At 37.2% G+C, this 27,328-nt stretch overlaps 1 protein-coding gene across 2 annotated transcripts in view; it reads left to right on the top strand.

Annotated features, from left to right (window-relative positions):
- The window catches only part of SELENOF (selenoprotein F), a 46,916-nt gene extending 20,060 nt beyond the window's left edge, over nt 1-26,856 (top strand). Inside the window, exons 3-5 of one of the 2 annotated variants that reach the window (XM_032608677.1) lie at nt 6,181-6,244; nt 23,485-23,534; nt 25,981-26,856. In XM_032608677.1, coding sequence (XP_032464568.1) covers nt 6,181-6,244; nt 23,485-23,534; nt 25,981-26,112 — 246 coding nt within the window. In that variant the 3' untranslated portion in view covers nt 26,113-26,856. The remainder of the gene's footprint in view (nt 1-6,180; nt 6,245-23,484; nt 23,535-25,980) is intronic. The other variant, XM_032608682.1, reaches the window with a different exon arrangement.
- Nucleotides 26,857-27,328: the final 472 nt, after the last annotated feature.

Here is a 27,328-nt window from a genome sequence, read left to right as displayed (position 1 = left end):
GAGTGGTTCACATATACTTGAACATATCATAATAGGTTTTCATTTAAGATCTCTAAATAATACCTAGCTTTTATCATGTTATAGCCATACTTACTTATTTTTAAATTCCTACATTTTATTTAAGAGCAAGCCTTCAGAAGACCTATAAAATAGTTACTCCTGGGGCTTCCCTGGTGGCGCAGTGGTTGGGAGTGCGCCTGCCGATGCAGGGGACATGGGTTCGTGCCCCAGTCCGGGAGGATCCCACATGCCGCGGAGCGGCTGGGCCCGTAAGCCGTGGCCGCTGGGCCTGCGCGTCCGGAGCCTGTGTTCCGCAAGGGGAGAGGCCACGACAGTGAGAGGCCCACGTCCCGCAAAAAAAAAAAAAAATAGTTACTCCTCAGATCTGAATTCGTTCAGCAGTCAAAATTTTTCCTTTTTTTCACCTAACATTAGATCATTTTCATCATATTGCTACTTAATATTCAAAGTTTTTTCAGTTTTTTTCTAAAGTTTTGCTTTAAATAAAAGGATTTCAAAAATAAGAATGTATGGCTGCAAGCAATACTTCACATGAGAAGAAAAAGTATTGCAGCATTTGTCTTGCTCTGGTCAGTGTTTACCTGGTTTACCTTTTAGAATTAATTGGTTAGTCTCTTGAGCAAAAACCTCTACTGTTTGATTGTTTTGTAATTTTTGCCTCATTAATAGTTGAGTATAGTCCAAGGCACCCCTGGCTGCCCTTTACAATCACTTGGGTAGCTTTAAAAGTAGTAATATTAATTAAAATACTGATGCCTAGATCTCAACCCAACTATCCTGATTTACTTGGACTGGGATGGGTTCCAGGGATCAGTAAGTTTCAAAATCTTCTCAGGTAATCCAAGTATACAATAAGGGTTGAAAACACTGCTCTAAGGTCATTTGAATTTGAAAGCTTGAGAAATTTTGAAGTGGCTATTCTAGTAACAGAGGAACAATGAATGATAGCCCTGAATAGGCTATCAGGGCTACCTAAAGCTCTATGAAAATGGGTGCACACCTTAAACATAACCAATAGTGTGAAAGAAAATATTATAATATTCACTATTCTTACTTATTGAGCATCTAAAGAATCCAGGTGTTTTGCATGTTTTTGTCTTTTTTTTTTTTTAAACTCCATTTAGCAACTCTGGAAGGTAGGGAATATTTCTTGTTCAGAGAGTAAACTGAAGCTCAAAGAGAATGACTTGCTGCCTTTAAGTCACAGAACCAGAATTGGACCCGCATACACATTTGATTTTATAACTTAAGCTCTTTTCACTGTACCTTAAAAGATAAACTGAGGTATATGAACATTTTTAATAGTTTGAGCAAAAATCAATTCAAATTGGGTAACACCAAACTAGAAGTGGTTAGGAGCGCCCCACCAACAGGAATTAGGGACAAAACTTACAGAGAAGATGCAGAAACAAAGCAAGGAAATTTTTTGATTGGCTATAGCTTAAGTGATTGCCTTTTTTGGGAAAGCCTAGTTGGCTGTTTGTGAGTGTTTATTTTAGTTTTTATTTCTTAACTTTGAAGCATTTATAGGCTTAGGTTTGGGTTTGGTTACATAGGCTGCTAATGCCCTAGAACCACCTCAGTGTGATGGCCTCCTTGTTTAATTTAACAATACCATGCTGTATGAAACTTTGATATTTAGTGTGACTTAGTTTAAATAATTAGCTGTTTCAAGGTTTTCTTACTGTCATGTTTCTTCAGAGCTATGGATGTCATCACCAACAGAAATATGTTAAGTGCTCAGTATTGGAAAGTAGTAGAATATTTCTGACTTGGACCAGGTTTACAGATTTGTTGTGATGGTGATGATATGGTGGTGGCAGTAAAAGTTAACAAATACAACACTTTAAAAAAATTCTTTAGAAAATTTATGTAACTCACATGTGTTGCCTTTGTTTGGTGTTATAAATTAACTTATCTAGGAATCTAGCTATATCTGGTAGAAAACAGCATAGACCAACTTTTTTGTCTTGCTGTTAATTTGATCCATTTTATAGCAACATAGTTAGACTTACAGCAAAGTTATCACCACAAAGTAAAGGTTTTGGCCTTTTTCTATATGGGAAAACGTCATTATAAGCCTTACTAAAATTTTATAACAAGAGGTTGGTCAGGTGGTAAAAAATCATTATATTCCAAAAGTAAATTATCAGGGAAGTCTTTCAACAATGAAGGGAGTACATTGTCCCAAAGTATTAGGAAAATATATGAATTGTGCAGAATTTAAAATTAAGATAGGTATAAATAATAATCTTGGTAATGCTTAAAATATATTTTTTAATTGCAAAAAAGTTAGCTAACTACAAAGATGAAATTTATTTTAAGAATAATAAATTTAAAATCACTTATTTTTAAATGAGAGGGAAATTAGCATATTCAAAAACCCTGTTACAAATAAGGTAAATTAGTTATAGAGCTGAAGTAGTTAGATATTTCTACTTCCCACCCAGAGGACACTATGAGAACATTTAGGAAAACTAGCAGTAATGAGTAATATGGAAATAGGTGTGAATTCCCAAGGGGCAAATTCAGTTTTGTGCGTCATTTGCATATTTTTCTAAAGGTATCCGTATATTTCCATTATTATGTTCCAGTACCATAAAGGTATTCCAATATTTCCAATGGAAATAATTCCATTTCCATAAATTATTTGGGCTAATATAATATGATCCTAATGGGATAGTGCCTAGAGTTAGATTGTCTATACAAATAAGGCTTCTCTAATGCATATAGAAAAGAGGCCTACCAACTTGGTATCAAAAATATAAGCTTGGGCTTCCCTGGTGGCGCAGTGGTTGAGAGTCCGCCTGCCGATGCATGGGACACGGGTTGGTGCCCCCGTCCAGGAAGATCCCATATGCCGCGGAGCGGCTGGGTCCGTGAGCCATGGCCGCTGAGCCTGCGCGTCCGGAGCCTGTGCTCCGCAACGGGAGAGGCCACAACAGTGAGAGGCCTGCGTACCGCCAAAAAAAAAAAATATTTATATATATGTATATATATATATATATATATATATATATATATATATATATATAAAAAAGCTTGCTATATGAAAGTTATATAACTTGTTGCTTCTTTGATTTTTCTTCTATTATTTTTCCACAAATGTTTGAAGGTCAGCATTTTTGTATGATGTTACTTTAAAAAGTAAAAATGCTAAAGGTGAGATTCAAGGAAATTTCAAGTTTTAACCTTTTTTAATCCTTTCATACTTCATGCCCTTGATAAATTCTAAGTAGCATATATTTTCTTGTGTATGAATGTATGTGTTGCCAAAGATGCTTATGATTACTTTATAAGGCATTGAAAATTTACACAATTTGTAGTTAATTTACCATATTTATTCACCATGAAAAACAAATGTTTTCCTATGAACACTACAAATCATAAATAAAATGCCAAACTAGCATCACAAATTAATGCTTTTAGAATCTGATTTTAATAATGTTAGGCAGCTTTGAGTTACATTTTCTTTTTGTTTACCCTGGACTGGAATTAGGCATAATCTACAAAGTATGTGAAAGGAACTTGAAATATTTTTAAAGTTACACGATGAAAAAAGTCATTTAATTCCATTAAATGAACAGTTCTGTCCATTCAGCACACACATACTGAACAACAGCTTTGTGTCCAGGTCTGGGGGGAATTATAAGACATTTCCTGTCCACAGTCAAGTTATAGGATATTTATGGTACATTATGATAAGAGCAGAATTCTGGGGAAGTTTACTAGGAAAGTCCCTAACAGAGAGTAGGAGGTCAACAAAAATTTTCCTTGAGAAGCTCACATCTGAGCTGCCTATTCATTAAAAGAATAGGTTTCTAATATTTTTAATAATCAGTTCGTGTTTTGTGGTGCAGAGAATGGGTTACAAGTGTGCTAGGATACTGAATCCTTCAGTCCTTGGGACAACCAAATGGAGACTGGGGTGAGCAAGGGCCCCAGGCTAGTCATCTCCAGTTATAAGCAGCCACTTCCTTTTACCCCAGTGCTCGAATTATTACTGTTTTCAGTGTATCATGATATGAAGAATTTTGGGAAACAGTGGTGTAGAGAAATGCCATCGTACTTCCAGGTAATGGAATCTCCACTTAGAGTTTCCCAGGGATCATAAACTTGGAAATAAAAGATAAATCTAATAACCAAATTTTAATATGGCCTTATATTTTTTTAATTCTGGTAAAATGTACATAAAATTAAATATTTTAACTGTTTTTGAGTGTTCAATTCAGTGACATTAAGTACATTCACATTGTTGTCCAACCTTCGTCACCATCTGTCTCCAGAACTTTTTCATCTTCCCAAGCTGAAACACAGTTATTAAACAAGAACTCCCCACTCCTCGTCCCCCAGTGCCTGACAACCATCGTTCTACTTTCTGTCTCTGAATTTGACTGCTCGAAGTACCTCAATAAGTGGAATCAAAAAGTATTTATCCTTTTGTGGCTGCCTTATTTCTCAGCATAATGTTTTCAAGGGTCATCCTTGTTATAGCATGTGTCATAATTTCCTTCCATTTTAAGGTTGAATAATACTATTCCATTGTATGTATATACCACATTTTGTTTAGCCATTCATCTGTCAATAGACATTTGGGTTGCTTTCACCTTTTGGCTATTGGGAATAATAATTGGTATACGAATAACTATTTCAGTCCCTGCCTTCAGTTCTTTTGGGCATATACCTAGAAGTGGAATTGCTGGATCATATAATTCTATTTTTAATTTTTTAAGGAACCACCATTCTGTTTTCCACAGCGGCTGCACCGCTTTACATTCCCAACAGCAGTGGACAAGGATTCAATTTTCTGTACATCCTCACCAACCGCTTGTTGTTTTCTGTTTTTTTGATAATAGCCTCTAGTGAGTGTGAAGTAGTATGTCATTGTGGTTTTGATTTAATTTCCCTAATGATTAGAGATGTGAAACATCTTTTTATGAGCTCATTGGTAATATGGCCTTATACTTTTAAAGATTTGGCCGGGGCGGGGGGGGGGGGGTGTCTAACCAAGATAAACCAAATCTTATTTAAAAATCTTAGACATCATCAGAGTTCTTAATCTGAAATCCATCAGTGCTTTCAGAGTCCATGAGTAGCCTGAATTAAAGCAAATTCCATCAGACTCTCAGTATCTGTGCCCCTCAAAAACTTAAGAAATGTATTGACCTACCCACAATCACCAAAATGTTTTTTAAAAGTCATTATTTGGAGAGGAGTTAGAATTAAGTGATTTTTAAATTTCTATTTTGTGCTTTTCTGTGTTTTCCAAAGTATCTAAAATAAACATGCATAGTGCATGTGATTTTTTGTGTTATTTTAGAACTTGAAAAGTAAAATCCATCTTTAGCTCTTGGACCTACAAGTTAAAAAAAGTCTAAAAGCTAGGAAGAAATAAAATGGTTATAGTATGTTCTTATGATTGCCTGCCTTCTCGGAGTCACAGCATTCCCAAGTCACTACCAGAAGAATGAGCAAGGCTCTACCTCCACCAAAAAAGTGATATTTACTACTGAATCTGTTTCAGCTAAATTCATTGCAATAAAATAATTGCGTTTGAGTTTTTTATAATGAGCTTTTACTATAAAGAGAACATGCAGGTTCTATAGCTAGAGAAGCAGTGTTTACCATTTCAGCTGAATTTCACTAAGGGAAATATTTGCATTTATGTTCTTTATAATGAGATTTTACTGGCTTTTCTGTAATATCTTTACATAGTACTCTAATTACTTTTTAAAGGTATTGGGTTTTTGTATTGTTTAATTTTAAAACATTGATCACTTAATTTTAAAAGCAACCAAAAAGAATTCTCATTATTTATGTTGAATAGATGGATACATACCTGGGTTCAGCTTAGCATCCTAAAAAAACTGTGGGAAGTCTTTAAAATTTTGTGAAGAACTTCCTAGGACAGCTTACCTATTCAAGTTCATCATCAAGTCTCCATATCTTCTTCAATCTTTTTGGCTAAGTTTGAGAATATTCCATGTAGGGCTTGAACTCCTCAACTATTTAATACCCTTAGGCCTCCATTTTCTCTTCTAACATTTGTTTGATCTATATATCTGCTTAACTGTAATGTTTGTGCTATGAAATTTTATTTTATTACTACATTTTTAAAATTTTAACCAGTTTTTTAAACTCCTGTTTTTCCTTTTGCAGCTGTATGCAGGAGCTATTCTTGAAGTCTGTGGATGAAAATTGGGGAGGTTCCCTCAAGTCCAAGGTATATAAAATCAACTCTAGTAAAATTTCAGTTAATAATTTAAAATCAACATTTCACAAAAATAATTTCATTAAATACTCCCAAGAATAAGAATATTTAAGGTTATACTTTCTCAACAGTATATGAATTTTCTCTACATTTGTCTTCATGGGAGTGGAGTTTTATAATAATTGTTGAATACTAAGTTACTTGACTCTAAGCAAGCATAAAATACGAAATTTAGATTTAAATACAGCACATGATGAGGTGATTATTTTCTTAAAAGAAGAGACTTTCCTAAGTACAAATTTTATGAGAGCCTTTCTTTTACCAGGTGGAAGTGTAATCCTTCTAAATAATATTTTTAATGTAAACTGATTTATATAAAACTCCTAAGGAACAATTGCATTAAGTGAGAGTAGACATGTACAAAATAACAAACCATCAAGAAGAAAATTAATTACCATAGAACTTGAGGTGTAGAAGAGAGGAGGTCATACAGGTGTATCTTCACAGGAATTAAAGATAAATATGTGAAGGATAATTGTGAAAGTGTATTCTTTTGGTTGACAACAAACAGTAATGGAGCTCTGTTATCTCCAAAAAGACTTGGACTAAAGCTTTTCTATTCCATCCTTGCATGTCAGCTGAAAATCAGTTTTATGAAGGTAATGAACTTGTTTTTTTGTTTTTTGGGGTTTGTTTGTTTTTTTAACTAAAATACATAAGTGCTCTATTTATATACCTTATTTTGTTTTTGTTTCTGCTGCTTTTCCATGATTTCTTGCCTTGTTTACTTAATGGCAAGAGAATTTTTTGGATTTAGTATTTTATAAAATTGCCTGTATTAGCACATTCCTTTTATTGCTGACCTAGAATTGTTTATAATAAAATATTGCTCACCTAGAATTGTTTATAATAAAATATTGCTCATTTGGCATGGAAATTAATCCTTGGATTGCAACTTGGGGACTTGGGGACATTTTATATGAGACCCAGAGCAGATGCACATCTAATTAAATACATTCTTTGTCAGAATAAGCGCATATTCTGATGTAGCACAGAATATAACATCCACTTCTGCTTAGGGAGAAAATTCTTTACTCTGTATGATTTATTTTGCCTCAAACACTTAAACTCAGTATTGTACCAGAGTTGTTTTGGCTTTTTTTTATATCAATTCTCTGAATGATAATGTGATCATTCTTATTCCTAAAAAGTCTTGGCATTTGCTTTTTAATTATATTCATTATTCATATTTACTGACTTGTCTTATTAATAATCTTTTGTGACTCAGATTTTCACGAGGTCAAGAATAGCTTGCAATTAGCCCTCCTGTTTGTGATATCAGGTTTTCTTACGTCCATGGTAATAATTTCTGCAGTTACTAGTTGAGTCTTTAAAAGATTGAGTGTAGTTTATTAATCCTTAGATTGCAACTTAACTATATATATATTTCTTATGTATAGTTAAATTATCAAACTGGTGGGTATTTGTAGTCATACTGTCTTTTCCTTTTGAAACATTGGATTTTAATTCTGTGTATAAATATTTAATTAGTACAAGCTTATTTAAATTAAAAAGATTGTTTAATTCCACAGTCCATAACCATATTTAATATAATTATGTATAATACCAGTATTTTCGGAGCCCATGAGAAAGTAATACATTTTTTTAAGTTTACTTAATTTAAATTAGACACGTCATAAAACAGAAGAAAAAATTAATGTTAAATTATTCCAGAAGAGAGGAGGATTTAAAATTTGAAATGTCTTATCCACATTAAATAACTCAGGGTTTATGAAAAAAAAAAGGTCCCAGATCATATGCCTTAGCTAATTCCAGGTATACCTCCTAAAATACTTTCATTTTCCATGTTATGATTAAGTAGGAAAGTCAGTATGTATAAAAACATCTCATTGTATATTGGACCTAGTGTTTTATCACGTGTGGTGACATCAAAAGTAATGATGTTAAGTAAGTATGTTTTCCTTCTCAAGCATGAGTCTTACCATGATAAGGATATGTCTGTAGTCTGTCTGTATCAAAAAATGTAAATTTTCCCTAATTTTGTAGGTCTTGGCAAACTTTTTCTGTAAAAGTCCAAATAGTAAAGATTTTCAGCTTTATAGGCAACAAGGTCTCCATTGCAGTGATTGATCTTTGTTTTTGTAGTATGGAAGCAGCCATAGAAAATATTTAAATGAATACATGTGTCTGTGTTCCAATAAACTTTATTTATAAAATCAGGGAGGCCCAATATGGCCTATGGACCATAGTTTGCCAACCTCTGTATTAGAATCATAAACCTTCGGACACAGAAAGGAGTTTTAAAATAATGTAGAACTTGAGAACAAATAGCGTTTTGCCTCTCGTACCCACTTTGGTTGACTGGTAGTGGTGCCTAGGATTATGATGCTACCTTGGAGTTTTGCTGGAAGGAATACTGATTCGTTAGCACTATCTTCATCAATTTTCTCATTTATAAAATGGATTAATAGGTGGTGTAAAATCGGTTAATATCTACCCTATAGGACTGTTTTGAGGATTAAATGAGATAACATGACTCTCTAGCATTTGAAACTCTTCCCTTCACTTGTGTGAACAGGTCATTTTATTCTCCTTTCCTGGCATCTCATCTACCACCCACACTTCAAATATTGGTGTTAGTCGGGGTCTGTGTTATTTTCTTACTCTCTTGAATGATGTCCCACTCCCTCAGTTTCAACTGCAGTGTTCACCTGATGACTCCCAATCTGTATCTTTAAATTAAATCTTTCTTTTTTTAGATACCATATTTCTGACTGCAAATTGATGTTTCCACTTGCATGGTCTCATAGTATCTTAAACCAATGTACATAAGTCACCTGGGGATCTTGTTAAAATGCAGAGTGTAATTCTGTAAATTTGGTTTGCATCCTGAGATTCTATATTTCTAACAGTCCTGTAGATTGTGGCCTACATTTTTAGTAGAGAGGCGTTAAACCCAGCATGTTCAAAAACTAAATTAATCCTCTTCTCTGATAAAAGTATACCATCTTCTTCCCTGTTTCCACAAATGGCAGTATCATCAAGCAAAGTATAAGCATGAAACCCGAGAGTCATGATCAATATTTCTTTCACACTTTATGTCCAGTTAGTCACCAAGTTGTGTCTCTTCCCCCTCCTTAATAAACCTTCATATCTTTGGCCTTCTCTATGATTTTAATCAGCCCCTTAGCATCTTTATCTGGAAGAATTAATTACTTATTATCTGGCCTGCCTGTCTCTTTTCCCTTTTCTTCTATTCTCTCCTACACAACTACCAAAAAAAAAACCTTTTCCATAAGACAGATTTGATTATGTGACCCTCTTATTTAAAATTACCTGTAGTTCCCCATCACATATAAATGTCAGATTCAGCATCATATACAAGACCTATCATGACCTAGATTCTCTTTTCTAGGTTCACATATCTAGTTTATGTGCAGAACTATTTGCAGTTCTCTGAACTCTGACCTCTAAGTCTTTGCACACACTGCATGTTCTTCCTGACTTATGCCTTTACCCATTTTTGTGACGAACCCCTATTCATTCCAAATTTAGTTCAAGCATTATTTTGGGATTGCTTTTGGACAGAATTTTACACCCTCCCCTTTGTGTTCCATAGCAGTTCCCACATAATATTGTAATGTATTTATTTAATTTACTGGTCTTCTGCCTCTGCCAAACTAGGAACTCCATAAAGCCCAGACTTTTTAAAATTTTTTTATCACTAATGTATCCCAAATCTTTCTAACACTGCATCTCACATTAAGAGGAATTCAAATATTTATTGAATGAATGAATGGATTTGCTAAATTTATCTAATTCAAAGGTGGCTCTCCACTTTTGACAAATGGGAAACTGGTGAAAAGCCTGTGTTTATTGGTTATATAGCCTTTATGGATTTATAGTCTTCAAATAGTCCTTTTCTGACTTTATTATTCTGATCTGAAAAGTCATAATCTTTTTAGTTTGTCTTGTCTTCATTATTGTACCTCCAGTCTCCCCAAATTCTCTTATTTAAATTGCTATTCTCTGAACGTTTTTAAGTGCTTTTAAATTGTCTTGTTGGGAGGACCCAAATGACTCATGATTTTGCACTCCAGATAGTTTGTAAGTAAATATTGTTTTAGAAATACTCTTCGATACCCAGTAGTTTTCACTGAGCACAATTGAGAATTCAGTTCTGTTGTTTGTTGTTGCTGCTGCTCTTCTCTTTGTATTGTTGTTTCTGGGTATGATATGACATTTTTGTTTATATTCTGATACAAATATACTTATTTCTACTCAAGGGGAAAACGTCTAATTATCATTCCATGTAATTTTATATGGCAATTCACAAATCTTAATTGTACCTGCCATAAGCCCTTATTTATTAAATCTTAAAACCAATAGAGTACATTGTATAACTACTTGTAATGTGACCAAAGGTACATTGTTAGATCTAGCCAAGTGTATTTTGCCTCTATATTTTCACTTGTTTATGATTTTGAAAATAACATAGTTCAAACATTTTTCTTTGACCTCAAGACATATCCTTCCTGTTATCCCTCATCCCCACTTATCCTCTTTTTGGAATGAGGAAGAAGATAGATTTTTATTTTTTAATACTCTTCATAGTTAACTTTGAAGAGCCTCTGATTTATAAGAAGAGTACCATGACTTTCTAAGCAGTGTATATAACAAAACTTGGCTCTAAGGTCTCCTAGGCAGCTACACAAATGACATGCTGATAAGATTCTTGAGGACAAAACTGAAACATTCACCGTTACCACTTAATGTTTTCTAATCATTTCTGCATATTTGATCGTTTTGAAGTGTTATTTACAAATCTGCCTTAGTAATTGACAAATAATTAAATTAGCATAGGAACATTTTCTTGAAATAGAGTGACTGAATTAAGCTCTTTAGGAATTTCCAAACTGATATCACTTATTTTTAAAACAGCAGAAAGAAAACTAGTAAAATAAGTTACTCTGAGGTCTTTTTTGCAAGTCTCTTACGTGCTCTTACAGCCTCTCCTAGTGCCATGTGTATATAGTAAGTATTCAAATATATTTTAAAAGATTAATTTACTGCCTGTAAAATGTGATTTGCTACCGCAGGGTATTTAATAGATACTGCCCTCAGTCAAAATTAGAAGCTTGTGGATTTATACATAGCAGAGAGAAGAGAAAAGAACTGATGAAAATAGTCATTAGTGACTCATCTTAATATTTCTTTTCAATTTATTCCCTCATTCCGGCCTGTTAAAAAAATCTTCTGGTGCTTCCCTGGTGGCGCAGTGGTTGAGAATCTGCCTACCAATGCAGGGGACACGGGTTCGAGCCCTGGTCTGGGAAGATCCCACATGCTGCGGAGCAACTAGGCCCGTGAGCCACAGTTACTGAGCCTGCACATCTGGAGCCTGTGCTCTGCAACAAGAGAGGCCGCAACAGTGAGAGGCCCGCGCACTGCAATGAAGAGTGGCCCCCATTTGCCGCAACTAGAGAAAGCCCTCGCACAGATACGAAGACCCAACACAGCCATAAATAAATAAATAAACAAACAAACAAACTTCTGAATGACAGAAAGTTATAGGTTCTGTTATAGATACAAAAACAATACTTAAGAATAGTTCTTTTCTCCAGAGAAGTTTCTTATGTAGTAGTGACCACACTGTGTATTAAATTATGCTTTGCACAGATGTGCATATAACATTTGCCAAAGGAATGGTTATAAAATGCAACAGCATATCATAAGCTCATTTTTGTTTGGGGATTCAGGAGTATTGGACAACTCTTAAAGGATGAAGTTAATAGAGAAGATATTCTAATAAGCCAGAATAATATAATCAGTTTTATTTTGAAATAAATTTAGTAGGGGAAGTTTAGATGGGATATCTGAGTGTCTTCCCAAAAGCCTGCAAAACCTTAAAAAGAAAAAGCATTTACTAGTCTTTGTTTAGTTGTCCTAGATGCACATATATAAAGATCTTCATGGTGAAACATGTCTATAGTGCTATTGCTAGTTAATTCTAAGTTTAAAAAATAAGTTCTCAAAAGCATGTGTGTCACTATAAAATCTAATCAGAGGCTGTTGCAAATGATAACAGAACTGGAATTAAGAACTGTCCTCATTTAGGTATCCAAATGAAACATCCCACTTGTATTTATCTTTTTTAATGTATTCTAAAATATTTTAATTTGGACAGTTAGACGTGATCATTACTAAAAACTTGGTCGGGGCTTCCCTGGTGGCGCAGTGGTTGAGAGTCCGCCTGCCGATGCAGGGGACACGGGTTCGTGCCCGGTCCAGGAAGATCCCACATGCCGCGGAGCGGCTGCGCCCGTGAGCCATGGCCGCTGAGCCTACGCGTCCGGAGTCTGTGCTCCACAACGGGAGAGGCCACAACAGTGAGAGGCCTGCGTACCGCAAAAAAAAAAAAAAAAAAAAAAAAAAAACTTGGTAAAATGTAGATCAACAACAACCTAAAAAGGAAAACATTCATTTAAAACTTCCCCAAACCCTATGCTCCAGATGTAACCCCTATTAAAATAATAGTTATTGTTTTGAACTGTTAGGTATATTGTGCTAAGTATTTTATATTTTCTCACTTAATTTTTTTTAAAGATTTCGTTCAATGCTTCTAAGCTTTTTCCTTTGCAAATACATATTTATGAATAAATATATAAAAACATTAGTGTAGGGCTTCCCTGGTGGCGCAGTGGTTGAGAGTCCGCCTGCCGATGCAGGGGACACAGGTTCGTGCCCCGGTCCGGGAAGATCCCACATGCCGCGGAGCGGCTGGGCCCGTGAGCCATGGCCGCTGAGCCTGCGCGTCCGGAGCCTGTGCTCCGCAACGGGAGAGGCCACAACAGTGAGAGGCCTGCGTACCGCAAAAACAAAAACATTAGTGTAAATATATAAAAACAATATATCCATCTTTTTATAACAACCATGGGGAACAAACTGATCTATAAACCTTTATATATGAGTTTGCATCTATATCACTAAATACAGATTAATATAATTTTTAAATTATTGGATGCACTTCATAGTGGTCCATGTTAATTTATTTAACCAATAGCCTTTTACACACTTAGATTATTTTCAAATCTCCAGACTTGGTTAGCAGGATCTTATATATCTTTGCATTATAGTGTAATTATTTCCTCAGAATAAAGAAGTTCCTAGAAAGAGACTTGCAGATCTAAAGAGTATGCACGTTTTAAAACTTTTGGTTCATTTTGCTAAATGCCTTTCAGGAAGGATGTGTCCATTTATTATTTCTCCCACAAGTAAGCACCGGCAAAATCTTCTCTAACCTTAAATATTCTTTTTAATTTTTGCCACTCCAAATGAGGTTACCTCATTGTTTTGACAGTTCTTTGATTATTTGTGAGGTTGAACATTTATTTCAAACGTTTAGTGACCATTTGTTTATTTGTATATTACATGTTCTTGTCCTTAGTTCATTTCTCTATACCTAGTATTTATTTTTTTCTTATTAGTAGAAGCTCTCTTGCATACTGTGTAAGAGATAATTTTCCCCAGTATGTCATTTTTACTTTTAACTTTGTTTATAGTAGTGTTTTGCTGTACTGAGTGTCCATTTTTATATAGGCACATCTATAAAGCATTTTCTTTAGGATCATGCATAAGAGAAGAATTTTATATTCCATATTCCAAGTTGTCTGTGTTAAATGCTGTGGTAGTATTCTGAATCTTTTTTTTTAAACACTTATCACAGCTGAAATTATCAGTGATGTGATTGCTTGTTTAGCATCTTTCTTCCTCATCAGACTATAAACTACATAAGAGCAGGAATTCTGTTTTATATAGCTTTATATCTGCTATCTGGTATACAATAGATATTCAAAAGTATTTATTGAATAACACACACACACACACACACACACACACACACACACACACCCAGATGCACGCATACATAATCTCTCTCTCTCTCTCTTTCTTTGGTTTGCTAGCTTTACCATATTGAAAAATCCAGGTATTTTTCTCTCTAGATTTCCTAATCGGTTTCTTTGTTTTATCATTCTGGTATAAGTATCACATAGTATATTATTAAACAATTGAACAAATTCTCCCATATTTTACTTTTTCTAAACTGTCCTGTTCTCCAACATTTACTCTTTTATTATTATTTTTTAATTTATTTATTTTTGTCTGCATTGGGTCTTCGTTGCTGCGCGCGGGCTTTCTTAGTTGCGGTGAAAGGGGGCTACGCTTTGTTGTGGGGCATGGGCTTCTCACTGCGGTGGCTTCTCTTGTTGCAGAGCACAGGCTTCAGTAGTTGTGGCTCGCGGGCTCTAGAACGCAGGCTCAGTAGTTGTGGCGCATGGGCTTAGTTGCTCTGCGGCATGTGGGATCTTCCCAGACCAGGGCTCAAACTGCCGTCCCCTGCATTGGCAGGCAGATTCTTAACCACTGTACCATCACGGAAGCCCTCAAACATTTACTTGTATAGCTGAGTTTTACTGTCATTTTGTCAAGCCCTCAAAATCCCATGGTAATTTGGGATTTTTATTAATTTGAAAAAATTAACATCTTAAAATATTTAGTCTTCCCATTGAAGAATATGGGATATCTTTCCATTTTATATGTGTTTTAGTTTCCTTGATTTTTCCATATAGGATCTAATTTTTTTATTGAGTTTATTTCTACTTTTTTTTTTTTTTTTAACATCTTTATTGGGGTATAATTGCTTTACAATAGTGTGTTAGTTTCTGCTTTACAACAAAGTGAATCAGCCATACATATACATATGCTCCCATGTGTCTTCCCTCCTGCGTCTCCCTCCCTCCCACTCTCCCCATCCCACCCCTCCAGGCCGTCCCAAAGCCCCGAGCTAATATCCCTGTGCCCTGCGGCTGCTTCCCCCTAGCTATCTACCTTACTACGTTTGTTAGTGTGTATATGTCCATGACTCTCCCTCGCCCTGTCAAAACTCACCCTTCCCCCTCCCCATATCCTCAAGTCCGTTCTCCAGTAGGTCTGCGCCTCTATTCCTGTCTTATCCCTAGGTTCTTCATGACATTTTTTTCCTTAAATTCCATATATATGTGTTAGCATATGGTATTTGTCTTTTTCTTTCTGACTTACTTCACTCTGTATGACAGACTCTAGGTCTATCCATCTCATTACAAATAACTCAATTTCATTTCTTTTTAAGGCTGAGTAATATTCCATTGTGTATATGTGCCACATCTTCTTTATCCATTCGTCCGATGATGGGCGCTTAGGTTCTTTCCATCTCCGGGCTATTGTAAATAGAGCTGCGATGAACATTTTGGTACATGACTCTTTTTGAATTTTGGTTTTCTCAGGGTATATGCCCAGTAGTGGGATTGCTGGGTCATATGGTAATTCTATTTGTAGTTTTTTAAGGAACCTCCATACTGTTCTCCATAGTGGCTGAACCAATTCACATTCCCACCAGCAGTGCAAGAGTGTCCCCTTTTCTCCACACCCTCTCCAGCATTTATTGTTTCTAGATTTTTTGATGATGGCCATTCTGACTGGTGTGAGATGATATCTCATTGTAGTTTTGATTTGCATTTCTCTAATGATTAATGATGTTGAGCATTCTTTCATGTGTTTGTTGGCATTCTGTATATCTTCTTTGGAGAAATGTCTGTTTAGGTCTTCTGCCCATTTTTGGATGGGGTTGTTTGTTTTTTTGTTATTGAGCTGCATGAGCTGCTTGTAAATTTTGGAGATTAATCCTTTGTCAGTTGCTTCATTTGCAAATGTTTTCTCCCATTCTGAGGGTTGTCTTTTGGTCTTGATTATGGTTTCCTTTGCTGTGCAAAAGCTTTGAAGTTTCATTAGGTCCCATTTGTTTATTTTTGTTTTTATTTCCATTACTCTAGGAGGTGGGTCAGAAAGGAGCTTGCTGTGATTTATGTCATAGAGTGTTCTTCCTATGTTTTCCTCTAAGAGTTTGATAGTTTCTGACCTTACATTTAGGTCTTTAATCCATTTTGAGCTTATTTTTGTGTATGGTGTTAGGGAGTGATCTAATCTCATACTTTTACATGTACCTGTCCAGTTTTCCCAGCACCATTTATTGAAGAGGCTGTCCTTTCTCCACTGTACATTCCTGCCTCCTTTATCAAAGATAAGGTGTCCATATGTGCGTGGGTTTATCTCTGGGCTTTCTATCCTGTTCCACTGATCTATCTTTCTGTTTTTGTGCCAGTACCATACTGTCTTGATTACTGTTGCTTTGTAGTATAGTCTGAAGTCAGGGAGCCTGATTCCTCCAGCTCCTTTTTTCGTTCTCAAGATTGCTTTGGCTATTCGGGGTCTTTTGTGTTTCCATACAAATTGCGAAATTTTTTGTTCTAGTTCTGTGAAAAATGCCAGTGGTAGTTTGATAGGGATTGCATTGAATCTGTAGATTGCTTTGGGTAGTAGAGTCATTTTCACAATGTTGATTCTTCCCATCCAAGAACATGGTATATCTCTCCATCTATTTGTATCATCTTTAATTTCTTTCATCAGTGTCTTATAATTTTCTGCATACAGGTCTTTCGTATCCTTAGGTAGGTTTATTCCTAGATATTTTATTCTTTTTGTTGCAATGGTAAATGGGAGTGTTTTCTTGATTTCACTTTCAGATTTTTCATCATTAGTATATAGGAATGCCAGAGATTTCTGTGCATTAATTTTGTATCCTGCTACTTTACCAAATTCATTGATTAGCTCTAGTAGTTTTCTGGTAGCATCTTTAGGATTCTCTATGTATAGTATCATGTCATCTGCAAACAGTGACAGCTTTACTTCTTCTTTTCCGATGTGGATTCCTTTTATTTCCTTTTCTTCTCTGATTGCTGTGGCTAAAACTTCCAAAACTATGTTGAATAAGAGTGGTGAGAGTGGGCAACCTTGTCTTGTTCCTGATCTTAGTGGAAATGCTTTCAGTTTTTCACCATTGAGGATGATGTTTGCTGTGGGCTTGTCATATATGGCCTTTATTATGTTGAGGAAAGTTCCCTCTATGCCTACTTTCTGGAGGGTTTTTATCATAAATGGGTGTTGAATTTTGTCGAAAGCTTTCTCTGCATCTATTGAAATGATCATATGGTTTTTCTCCTTCAATTTGTTAATATGGTTTATCACATTGATAGATTTGCGTATATTGAAGAATCCTTGCATTCCTGGAATAAACCCCACTTGATCATGGTGTATGATCCTTTTAATGTGCTGTTGGATTCTGTTTGCTAGTAGTTTGTTGAGGATTTTTGCATCTATGTTCATCAGTGATATTGGCCTGTAGTTTTCTTTCTTTGTGACATCCTTGTCTGGTTTTGGTATCAAGGTGATGGTGGCCTCGTAGAAGGAATTTGGGAGTGTTCCTCCCTCTGCTATATTTTGGAAGAGTTCGAGAAGGATAGGTGTTAGCTCTTCTCTAAACGTTTGATAGAATTCACCTGTGAAGCCATCTGGTCCTGGGCTTTTGTTTGTTGGAAGGTTTTTAATCACAGTTTCAATTTCAGTGCTTGTGATTGGTCTGTTCATATTTTCTATTTCTTCCTGATTCAGTCTTGGCAGGTTGTGCATTTCTAAGAATTTGTCCATTTCTTCCAGATTGTCCATTTTATTGGCATAGAGTTGCTTGTAGTAATCTCTCATGATTTTTTTTATTTCTGCAGTGTCAGTTGTTATTTCTCCTTTCTCATTTCTAATTCTATTGATTTGAGTCTTCTCCCTTTTTTTCTTGATGAGTCTGGCTAGTGGTTTATCTATTTTGTTTATCTTCTCAAAGAACCAGCTTTTAGTTTTATTGATCTTTGCTATCGTTTCCTTCATTTCTTTTTCATTTATTTCTGATCTGATTTTTATGATTTCTTTCCTTCTGCTAGCTTTGGGGCTTTTTTGTTCTTCTTTCTCTAATTGCTTGAGGTGCAAGGTTAGGTTGTTTATTCGAGATGTTTCCTGCTTCTTAAGGTGGGCTTGTATTGCTATAAACTTCCCCCTTAGAACTGCTTTTGCTGCATCCCATAGGTTTTGGGTCGTTGTGTCTCCATTGTCATTTGTTTCTAGGTATTTTTTTATTTCCTCTTTGATTTCTTCAGTGATCACTTCATTATTAAGTAGTGTATTGTTTAGCCTCCATGTGTTTGTATATTTTACAGATCTTTTCCTGTAATTGATATCTAGTCTCATGGCGTTGTGGTCAGAAAGGATACTTGATACAATTTCAATTTTCTTAAATTTACCAAGGCTTGATTTGTGACCCAAGATATGATCTATCCTGGAGAATGTTCCATGAGCACTTGAGAAAAATGTGTATTCTGTTGTTTTTGGATGGAGTGTCCTATAAATATCAATTAAGTCCATCTTGTTTAATGTATCATTTAAAGCTTGTGTTTCCTTATTTATTTTCATTTTGGATGATCTGTCCATGGGTGAAAGTGGGGTGTTAAAGTCCCCTACTATGAATGTGTTACTGTCAATTTCCCCTTTTATGGCTGTTAGTATTTGCCTTACGTATTGAGGTGCTCCTATGTTGGGTGCATAAATATTTATAATTGTTATATCTTCTTCTTGGATCGATCCCTTGATCATTATGTAGTGTCCTTCTTTATCCCTTTTAATAGTCCTTATTTTAAAGTCTATTTTGTCTGATATGAGAATTGCTACTCCAGCTTTCTTTTGGTTTCCATTTGCATGGAATATCTTTTTCCATCCCCTTACTTTCGGTCTGTATGTGTCTCTAGGTCTGAGGTGGGTCTCTTGTAGACAGCATATATAAGGGTCTTGTTTTTGTATCCATTCAGCCAATGTGTGTCTTTTGGTGGGAGCATTTAGTCCATTTACATTTAAGGTAATTATCGATATGTATGTTCCTATTCCCATTTTCTGTATTGTTTTGGGTTCGTTATTATAGGTGGTTTCCTTCTTTTGCATTTCTTATCTAGAGAAGTTCCTTTAGCATTTGTTGTAAAGCTGGTTTGGTGGTGCTGAACTCTCTCAGCTTTTGCTTGTCTGTAAAGGTTTTAATTTCTCCATCAAATCTGAATGAGATCCTTGCTGGGTAGAGTAGTCTTGGTTGCAGGTTTCTCTCCTTCATCACTTTCAGTATGTCCTGCCACTCCCTTCTGGCTTGTAGGGTTTCTGCTGAGAGATCAGCTGTTAACCTTATGGGGATTCCCTTGTGTGTTATTTGTTGTTTTTCCCTTGCTGCTTTTAATATGCTTTCTTTGTATTTAATTTTTGATAGTTTGATTAATATGTGTCTTGGCGTATTTCTCCTTGTATTTATCCTGTATGGGACTCTCTGTGCTTCCTGGACTTGATTAACTATTTCCTTTCCCATATTAGGGAAGTTTTCAACTATAATCTCTTCAAATATTTTCTCAGTCCCTTGCTTTTTTTCTTCTTCTTCTGGAACCCCTATAATTCGAATGTTGGTGCGTTTAATGTTGTCCCAGAGCTCTCTGAGACTGTCCTCAGTTCTTTTCATTCTTTTTTCTTTATTCTGCTCTGCAGTAGTTATTTTCACTACTTTATCTTCCAGGTCACTTATCCGTTCTTCCGCCTCAGTTATTCTGCTATTGATCCTATCTAGAGTACTTTTAATTTCATTTATTGCGTTGTTCATCGTTGCTTGTTTCATCTTTATGTCTTCTAGGTCCTTGTTAACTGTTTCTTGCATTTTGTCCATTCTACTTCCAAGATTTCGGATCATCCTTACTATCATTATTCTGAATTCTTTTTCAGGTAGATTGCCTATTTCCTCTTCATTTGTTAGGTCTGGTGGGTTTTTATCTTGCTCCTTCATCTGCTGTGTGTTTTTCTGTCTTCTCATTTTGCTTATCTTACTGTGTTTGGGGTCTCCTTTTTGCAGGCTGCACGTTCGTAGTTCCCGCTGTTTTTGATGTCTGTCTCCAGTGGCTAAGGTTGTTTCAGTGGGTTGTGTAGGCTTCCTGGTGGAGGGGACTAGTGCCTGTGTTGTGCTGGATGAGGCTGGATCTTGTCTCTCTAGTGGGCAGGTTCACGTCTGGTGGTGTGTTTTGGGGTGTCTGTGGCCTTGTTATGATTTTAGGCAGCCTCTCTGCTAATGGGTGGGGTTGTGTTCCTGTTTTGCTAGTTGTTTGGCATAGGTTGTCCAGCACTGTGGCTTGCTGGTCGTTGAGTGAAGCTGGGTGCTGGTGTTAAGATGGAGGTCTCTGGGAGATATCCACCGTTTAATATTATGTGGAGCTGGGAGGTCTCTTGTTGACCAGTGTCCTGAAGTTGGCTCTCCTACCTCAGAGGCAGAGCCCTGCCTCCTGGGCTGGAGCACCAAGAGCCTTTCATCCACACGGCTCAGAATAAAAGGGAGGAAAAGTAGAGAGAATTATTAGAAGTATGAGGAAAGAAAGAAGGAAAGGAGGAAAGGAAGGAAGGAAGAAAGAAGCATAGAAGGAAAGAAAGGAGGGAGGGAGGGAGGAAGGAAGGAAGGAAGGAGGGAAAGAAGGAGAAAATGTAGAGAGAATTAGTAGAAGTATGAGGAAAGAAAGAGGGAAAGGAGGAAAGGAAGGAAGAAAGAAAGAAGCAAAGAAGGAAAGAAAGGAGGGAGGGAGGGAGGGAGGGAGAAAGGAAGGAAAGAAGGAGGGAAAGAAGGAGAAAATGTAGAGAGAATTAGTAGAAGTTTGAGGAAAGAGAGAAGGAAAGGAGGAAAGGAAGGAAGGAAGAAAGAAGCAAAGAAGGAAAGAAAGGAGGGAGGGAGGGAGGGAGGAAGGATGGAAGGTAGGAGGGAAAGAAGGAGAAAATGTAGAGAGAATTAGTAGAAGTATGAGGAAAGAGAGAAGGAAAGGAGGAAAGGAAGGAAGGAAGAAAGAAGCAAAGAAGGAAAGAAAGGGGGGGGAAGGAAGGAAGGAAGGAAGGAGGGAAAGAAGGAGAAAATGTAGAGAGAATTAGTAGAAGTTTGAGGAAAGAAAGAAGGAAAGGAGGAAAGGAGGAAAGGAAGGAAGGAAGAAAGAAGCAAAGAAGGAAAGAAAGGAAGGAGGGAGGGAGGAAGGGAGGAAGGAAGGAGGGAAAGAAGGAAAAAAGACAGAAAGAAAGAAGATACAGTAAAAATAAAATAAAGTATAATATAGTTATTGTACTAAAAAATATTTAGAAAAAAAAAAAAAGAACAGATAGAACCCTAGGACAAATGTTGGAAACAAAGCTATACAGAGAAAATCTTACACAGAAGCATACACATACACCTTCACAAAAAGAGGTAAAGGGGGAAAAATCATAAATCCTGCTCCCTGAGACCACCTCCTCAATTTGGGGTGATTCGTTGTCTAAAGGAGGGAAGGAAGGAAGGAAAGAAAGAACGAAGGTAAAGTACAATAAAGTTATTACAATTAAAATTAATTATTAAGAAAAAAAAATTTAAGAAAAACCATGGACGGCTAGAGCCCTAGGACAAATGTTGGAAGCAAAGCTATACAGAGAAAATCTTACACAGAAGCATACACATACACGTTCACAAAGAGAGGCAAAGGGGGAAAAATCATAAATCCTGCTCCCAGAGACCACCCCCTCAACCTGGGGTGATTCGCTGTCTAAAGGAGGGAAGGAGGGAAGGAAAGAAAGAAAGAAAGAACGAAGGTAAAGTTCAATAAAGTTATTACAATTAAAATTAATTATTAAAAAAAAATTTTTTTTTTTTTAAAAAAAAAACCATGGACGGATAGAGCCCTAGGACAAATGGTGGAAGCAAGAGTATACAGACAAGATCTCACACAGAAGCATACACGCACACATTCACAGAAAAAGGAAAAGGGAAAAAAATCACAGATCTCGCTCCTAAATTCCCCCTCTTCAATTTGGGATCACTCCCTGTCTATTCAGGTATTCCACAATGCAGGGCACATCAAGTTGATTGTGGAGCTTCAATCCGCCGCCTCTGCGGCTGCCGGGAGAGACCTCCCCCTCTCCTCCCTGCTCTCACAGCTCACAGGAGCTCAGCTTTGTACCCGGCCCTGCCCCTGCGCGCAGATCGCTGGAGGGCGTCTGTTTTTTGCTCAGACAGGACGGGGTTAAAGGAGCCGCTGATTCGGGAGCTCCGGCTCACTCAGGCCGGGGGTTGGGGGATGGGGGAAGGAGGGGCACTGCGTGCGGGGCGGGCCTGCGGCGGCAGAGGCGGCGTGACGCTGCGGCAGAGGCCGGCGTGACGCTGCACCAGCCTGAGACCCGCCGTGCGTACTCCCGGGGAAGTTGTCCCTGGATCCCGGGAACCTGGCAGTGGCGGCCTGCACAGGCTCCGCGGAAGAGGGGCGCGGAGAGTGACCTGTGCTCGCACACAGCCCCCCTGGTGGCGGCAGCAGCAGCCCCAGCGTCTCCCGCCCGTCTCTGGGGTCCGCGGTTTCAGCCGCGGCTCGCGCCCGTCTCTGGGGTTCGCGCTTTTAGCCGCGGCTCGCGCCCGTCTCGGGGGCTCGCACCTTCAGCCGCGGCTCGCGCCCGTCTCTGGGGTTCGCGCTTTTAGCCGCGGCTCGCGCCCGTCTCTGGAGTTCCTTTAAGCAGCGCTCTTAAACCCCTCTCCTCGCGCACCAGGAAACAAAGAGGGAAGAAGAAGTCTCTTGCCTCTTCGGCCGGTGCAGGCTTTTCCCCGAACTCCCTCCCGGCTAGTCGTGGCACACCAACCCCTTCAGGCTATGCTCAAGCCGACAACCCCAGTCCTCTCCCTGCGCTCCGTCCAAAACCGAAACCCGAGCCTCAGCTCGCAGCCCCGCCCGCCCCGGCGGGTGAGCAGACAAGCCACTCGGGTTGGTGAGTGCCGGTCGGCACCGATCGTCTGTGCAGGAATCTCCCCGCTTTGCCCTCCACACCCGTCGCTGTGCACCACTCCGCGGTTCCGAAGCTCCCCCCTCTGCCTCCCGCAGTCTCCGCCCGCGGAGGGGCTTCCTAGTGTGTGGAAACTTTTCCTCCTTCACAGCTCCCTCCCACTGGTGCAGGTGCCGTCCTTATTCTTTTGTCTCTGTTTTTTCTTTTTTCTTTTGCCCTACCCAGGTACGTGGGGAGTTTCTTGCCTTTTGGGAGCTCTGAGGTCTTCTGCCAGCCTTCAGTAGGTGTTCTGTAGGAGTTGTTCCACGTGTAGATGTATTTCTGGTGTATCCGTGAGGAGGAAGGCGATCTCCACGTCTTACTCTTCCGCCATCTTCCCCCTTCCCTATTCCTACTTTTTATGTTGATCTTTGTAGCTAGCTTGGATTTGGAAGTAAACAATTTGAATATTTTTTTCTTTTAAGCTTTCGTCAGGAGTGATAAACCCAGACTATTCAGAGGACTACAAATCAAGGTAATGCAATTTTAATGTGATCCTTTTTTCCAGCATTTTCTTTTTTTAATTAAAAATTATTCAGATATTTTAATTGACTTTATTTTTTAGTGCAGTTTTAGGTTTACAGAAAAATTGATTCGAGAGTTCCCATGTACTCCCACCCCCACCTTCCAGTTCCCTTATTAACATCTTGCATTGATGTACATTTGTTACAATTGATGAACCAATATTGATACATTATTAACTAAATTTCATAGTTTACATTAGAGCTTATACTTTGTACAGTTCTAGGAGTTTTACCAAATGTCATGTATCCACCATTACAGTATCATACAGAAGTTTCACTGCCCCCAAAATTCCCTGTGCTCCACACCCCACCAAACTCCTGGGAAACACTGATCTTATTACTGTCTCTGTAGTTTTGCCTCTTCCAGATTGTCATATAGTTGGAATTATACAGTACATAGCCTTTTCAGATTTCAGATTTTTAACTTAATATGCGTTTACAGTTCCTTTGTGTCTTTTCTGTAGCTGGATAGCTCATTTCTTTCTAATGCTGAATAATATGAATAGTATTCTGTTATACCATGGTTTGCTTTTCTCTTCATCTGTAGAAGGACATGTTGGTCGCTTCCAGTTTTTAGCAATTATGAGCAACAGTGCTGTATACATTTTTGTGTAGACAAACGTTTAACTTATTTGGGTAATTACCTAGGAGCACGATTACTGAATCATAGAGTGTTGGGCAGTTTCTTACAAAGCTAACCTATTTTCCAAAGTGCTTATATCATGTTGCATTCCCACTAATAATGAATGAGAGTTATTGCTCCACATTCATCAGCATTCATTATTGTCAGTGTTTTGGATTTTAGCCATTCTAATAAGTGTGTGATGTTATCTCATTGTTGTTTTCATTTGCAGTTCCCTAATTGAGAATCTTTCCACATGCTTATTTGCCATCTGTATATCTTCTTTGGTGTATCTGAGATCTTTTGCTCACTTTTAAAAATTTTAATTATGGTAAAAAAAACTTAAAAATAGTTAAGATGGTAAGTTAAATGTTAAGGGTGAAGTTCAGTAGTGTTAAGTATATTCACACTGTTGTGCAACAGTAGATGTAGAATTTGTCTCGCAAAACTGGAACTCTACGCCCATTAAACAGTAATTCCCCCTCCCTCCTGCCTCCAGCCCGTGGCAGCCACCCATCTACTTTATTTCTATGATTTTGACTACTTTAGATACTTCACATGAGCAGAATCGTACAGTATCTGTCCTTTCATGACTGGCTTATTTCACTTTAGCATGATGTCCTCAAGGTTCATCCATGTTGTAGCATGTGACAGGATGCTTCTTCTGCATCTACTGGTATAAGATTTCTTGTTTAGCCTGTTGGTAGTAATAGATTACATTAATTCATTTTCAAATTTTGCACCAGCTTTGCATACTTGGAGTAAATCCAAATGGGCCATGGTATATAATTCTTTATACACTGTTGGATTTAATATTTTGAACATTTTTGCAACTATGGGCTATGTAGTTTCTAATTTTTGGACTAAAATGAGTTTTTGAATAAAAAATTGAATTTTAAGAATAATTTATGTAGATAACGTGACCCAAAAGATTTTAGTAGTAATGTTATTGGTTTATTAGCTTAGGGGGCCAATTTCTAAATTCCAGAAATGGGTTGAGAATATACCAAATGCAAATAATCACATCAGAGCTTGTCTCCATCTCTGAAGTTCACAACTCTAGAAGACCTAGTAAAACTGAAGCATAATTGCTGAGTTTCTCAGCTCCCTTCATCATCACTGCTGCATTTTTAGTTACATGGTCCTTAATTTAGCATTGAAGACTGATCACTTAATGAATGGGATCAGGTTTGTTATCACATTTACCCAGAGTCAGAATTCCTCAGAGCTCTCTGGTGAAATACTGGAACCCACTAGTAGGTCTGAAGTTTCAGGAATCCAGCCGAATTATAAACTAATTACAACAGAATAAATTTTCTTTGGTTTAAGAAATCTAATGAAAGTCCAATACAGGATTGTCTGATAGTTTGTATGCACAGCCTATTTCAACATGGCTCTTAAGAGTCATTCTCATTCAATATTTTGAACTTGTCTGCCTCCTTCATTAGATTTTCAACTCATTTGAGAGTTGGAGTGTGTCATGTATGCAGTAAATACTTGTTACATTCAAGAATAGGCTTAAATCCCAAGTAAACTGCTTGATACCAACAGGTGTTTCTCTTCAGAAGTAAAATGTGATATTTGTTTTAATTGTCATTTTTGATGAAATCCCATTACACTCTTTTCTAAAAGACTTCCTTTAAGAGCTGTTGTGATGTTATGTCTAAAAGCTTATTACTATTAAATTTAATTAAGCTGGATTGAATTGATTTGGACTTTGGTTGAAACTGAAAAGGCTCTTTCTAAGCAGAAAATGATATTCCTCTTTGTTGTAGTATGTTCGCGGTTCAGACCCTGTGCTAAAGCTTTTGGACGACAATGGGAACATTGCTGAAGAACTAAGCATCCTCAAATGGAACACAGACAGTGTAGAAGAATTCCTGAGTGAAAAGTTGGAACGCATATAAATCTTGCTTAAATTTTGTCCTATCCTTTTGTTACCTTGTCAAATGAAATGTCACAGCACCTAGAAAATAATTTAGTTTTGCTTTCTTCCATTGATCAGTCTTTTACTGTGAGGCATTAAACATCTAATTAAAAGTTGAAGTGGCAGCACAACCCATGTTATGTAAGGAGTTGGCAAGCTTAACAAAACTCATTTTTTATAAGTTTCCATCCTCCATTTGTTGATACCACTAACAAAATGCTTTGTAATAGTCTTGTGGTTAATTATGCAAATGATAATTTGTGATAATTGGTCCAGTTTTACGAACAACAGATTTTTTAATTAGGGAGGTTAATAAGGGAGATGATTACGGTGCCTCATGTGCTGTGTGCTTTTTGAAAGGGAAGACAGAAAACTACAAAGCAAATAAGATACACCGAGCCTCAACAGATTGCCTGCTTCTCAGATCCTCTCATATTTTTGTATTACCCAGCTTTCCTTTTAATAGAAACGTTATAGCTTATAATGAATGCACTGCATAAAAACTGTATGGCTTCATTCTTGTAAAACAGATTCAAGATCTACGGTAAGAGTGAAACATTCACACAAAGATTCGCATTAATGAAGACTACACAGAAAACCTTTTTGTGGATTTGTGTGGATCTGATATTTAGCAAATTTTTGTGCTTTACATTCTTACAGAAGAGTAAAGTTAAAAATTATCATTTGTAAGACCAGAATATAAATAAAACGTTTCAAAAATCTATCTGAATTTGAAATCTATTTGTTCTTTCATGTTTAAAAATGACATATTTCTCAGTGCATTTTCTTTTCATATAAGCCTTTTTTTAAGCTAAAAACACTAAAATATCTACATTGTTTAAAACTTCTAACTTACTGTGGGTAATAGTATTTTGTCTATGATTTTTTTATTTGTCAAAGTGCTTTCATTTGTGAACATATTTTCATTTGTATCATGTAAGGAATTTCTCTTAAAATATAGTTTTTTAGGAGCTATTAAAAATGATTTTTCCACTTCCCTGATGGCGCAGTGGTTGTGAATCTGCCTGCCAATGCAGGGGACACAGGTTCGATCCCTGGTCCGGGAGGATCCCACATGCCGCAGAGCAACTAAGTCCATTCGCCACAACTACTGAGCCTGCGCTCTAGAGCCCACGAGCCACAACTACTGAGCCCATGTGCCACAACTACGGAAGCCTGTGCGCCTAGAGCCTGTG

The sequence above is a fragment of the Phocoena sinus genome, chromosome 1 (assembly GCF_008692025.1).
Source record: "Phocoena sinus isolate mPhoSin1 chromosome 1, mPhoSin1.pri, whole genome shotgun sequence".
Classification (NCBI taxonomy): domain Eukaryota; kingdom Metazoa; phylum Chordata; class Mammalia; order Artiodactyla; family Phocoenidae; genus Phocoena; species Phocoena sinus.
The sequence above is the reverse complement of the archived record's forward strand: the minus strand, read 5'-3'. Positions and strand labels throughout refer to the sequence as shown.